General features: G+C 43.6%; 1 protein-coding gene across 1 annotated transcript in view; it reads right to left on the bottom strand.

Annotated features, from left to right (window-relative positions):
• Positions 1-2,500, bottom strand: part of LOC115534945 (nucleoside diphosphate kinase B) — a 5,418-nt gene that overhangs the window by 1,776 nt on the left and 1,142 nt on the right. The window contains exon 2 of the mRNA XM_030346209.1: positions 363-483. Coding sequence (XP_030202069.1) covers positions 363-479 — 117 coding nt within the window. The 5' untranslated portion in view covers positions 480-483. The remainder of the gene's footprint in view (positions 1-362; positions 484-2,500) is intronic.

Here is a 2,500-nt window from a genome sequence, read left to right as displayed (position 1 = left end):
CGTTGCTCAAATGTGGCTAGCTAAAGTACAGCCATGAAGGAGGAAGCTTTTAAATAAAACTGCAAACCACAGGTCTATCTTGTGAGACTAATCCACACACCAAACACTTGTTTCACCTCTTAACTCCAATCCAAGTTTTGAGAATTACCGTCTAAAGGTAATGCCTAAATGTAGCTGTTCATTACTCAGTACCCGTGTAATGGACACATACATGACAGTGGTATCATTGGAAATGCTAAACCTTGTTCTTCATTTGGATATTCTAATAAATCCATATGCTGGTCACATTTATAGACAAAAAAATAGAACACAAACGGGGGATCTTTCTGGACAACGGCCCTGGTTTCCGTCGCCGTGGTTACCTGAAGGAACTTGGCTGCGACCAGTCTGAAACCCTTCTGCTCGAAGCGCTTCATGACCTCACCGCAGAGTCCTCTCTGCACACCATCGGGCTTCAGGGCAACAAATGTACGCTCCATGATACTGGGGAGAAGAGAGAGAGAGAGCATGTTAGTCTCCCAGAAAGGTTGGTGTCCATTTTTGTCGTTTTATACAACGACAGCCTGATTATATGAGTCTATTTTGTCATTCATCAAAGGAACTTTTCTCTTGTTTTTTTGTTCACCCTATGAGACCATTATTTTATATTTTTATTAAGTGGGATTGCCATTCACTGATGACGCAGAGCTGCTTTCTATTAAACGGAAGGGAAGTTGATGTGTGTTGACAGTATTTTTATGTGAGCATGTGTGTATGCACATCTGAGACCCACTGTGTGGTTGTCCAATTGCTCTTCAAGAAAAATTCAGTAGCCTGAAAATGTGTGCGTGTGTGTGTTTATGTGCGTGGGTGTGGTTGTGCGTGTGTGTCTGTGTGTGTGTGTGTGTGTGTGTGTGTGTGTGTGTGTGTGTGTGTGTGTGTGTGTGTGTGTGTGTGTGTGTGTGTGTGTGTGTGTGTGGTGTCTGTTTCTGTGTACGCATGTGTGTGTGTGTGTGTGTGTGTGAGTGTTTGTGTGGTAGTGTGTGCGTACGTGTGTGTGTGTGTGTGTGTGTGTGTGTGTGTGTGTGTGTGTGTGTGTGTGTGTGTGTGTGTGTGTGTGTGTGTGTGTGTGTGTGTGTGTGCGTACGTGTGTGTGCGTACGTATGAGTGTCATCTGTCTATGCCTGTTTATGCAATGTAAATTCTCCCTGCCGGGCTAGCTGGGGTCTAACAGGTGCAGTGCAGCAGCCTTAGAGACAGCAGCTCAGAGCGCAAGAAGAAAATGTGCTATTCTTAGACCTGCCCCCCCAGCCTTGGCACAGGTTTGTGGTGGAAGGCATCTCAATGGACCATTAAGCTGGAGAGAAGCGGCAGCTATGCCAAGGCTAAATGCTTTCCAAGACCCCCCCTCGTGGTGTGGCTTTACACCCTCTCTCGGGTTTCTGCTTGCCTAACAGCTTTAATATTAGTCTTTGTTTTGAAGTCGATCCCTCTCTTGTGATCTAACAGATATTGTACTGAAGCGCTGACACCGTTGCACGCTCAGCTGAGCTTTTTTGACGTTCCCACCTGTCAATACCGCAATTTGTCCTTTCTTTCTTTCCAAATTATCCAATACTGCACATTTGAAATTCTGCACTTTTTTAGGATTTGAACTGGATTTGAACTTCAATATTTAGTTTGAACCCCTCCAAGTCCAAACCTCTCAAGACTTAGGAACTTGAACCCTCTTGGGACTAGACATGTTACTTGAGAAACTTTAGTGCTATGTGAGGCATTTAACTATTACTAACTATTAGTTATGTAAACCGGGGGGGATACTTTTGCTTACAGCCCAGAACTAGCAGCTATAAGTTTACGACAGTATGATGTGGGATTTGTTAACGACTGGAGCCTAGCCCAGTGTTGCTTCAGATGATGCTTTTATTAGAGACCGCCTGCTGGTTAGAGTGCTAATGAGCGATGCTAGATGTGAGGCTGATACGCCTCGGTCGACCAAGAACATATTTAAAGGAGGAAATCGGCCCGGGAGAGATGAAAGATTAGTATGTTTGGATCCCTCTGCTGCTCCATCAGCAGCCTTCTGAACATAACAACTAAAGCTGGCCTCAGCATAAACTGATTGTCATTTGAAAGAAATAGTCTGAATTAGGTTGAAATGAATAGGACTTTGGCTAGCAGGTTAAGTTCAAATGAATAGTAGTTTTGCTAGCAGGTTAGGTTGAAATTAATAGGAGTTAGGCTAGCAGGTTAGGTTGAAATGGATTGGAGTTTGGCTAGCAGGTTAGATTGAAATGAATAGGAGTTGGGCTAGCAGGTTAGGTTGAAATGGATTGAGTTTTGTGAGTAGGGTATGTTGAAATTATACTAAATTTGCCTTGCATTTTAGATTGCAATGGATGGGAGGAAGTTGCTCTGGGTGCTCTAGGTGGAAATGTAGAAGGAAAGCAGGCAGGATTGGTCATAAGTAATGTTGCAATGCCATTACATGCATTTAGTTAGTTTGAATTTGTTTTTTTCA

This window comes from Gadus morhua, chromosome 2, assembly GCF_902167405.1.
Source record: "Gadus morhua chromosome 2, gadMor3.0, whole genome shotgun sequence".
NCBI classification, from domain to species: Eukaryota; Metazoa; Chordata; class Actinopteri; order Gadiformes; family Gadidae; genus Gadus; species Gadus morhua.
Note: the sequence above shows the minus strand (reverse complement) of the source record. Positions and strands in the feature narration are given on the sequence as shown.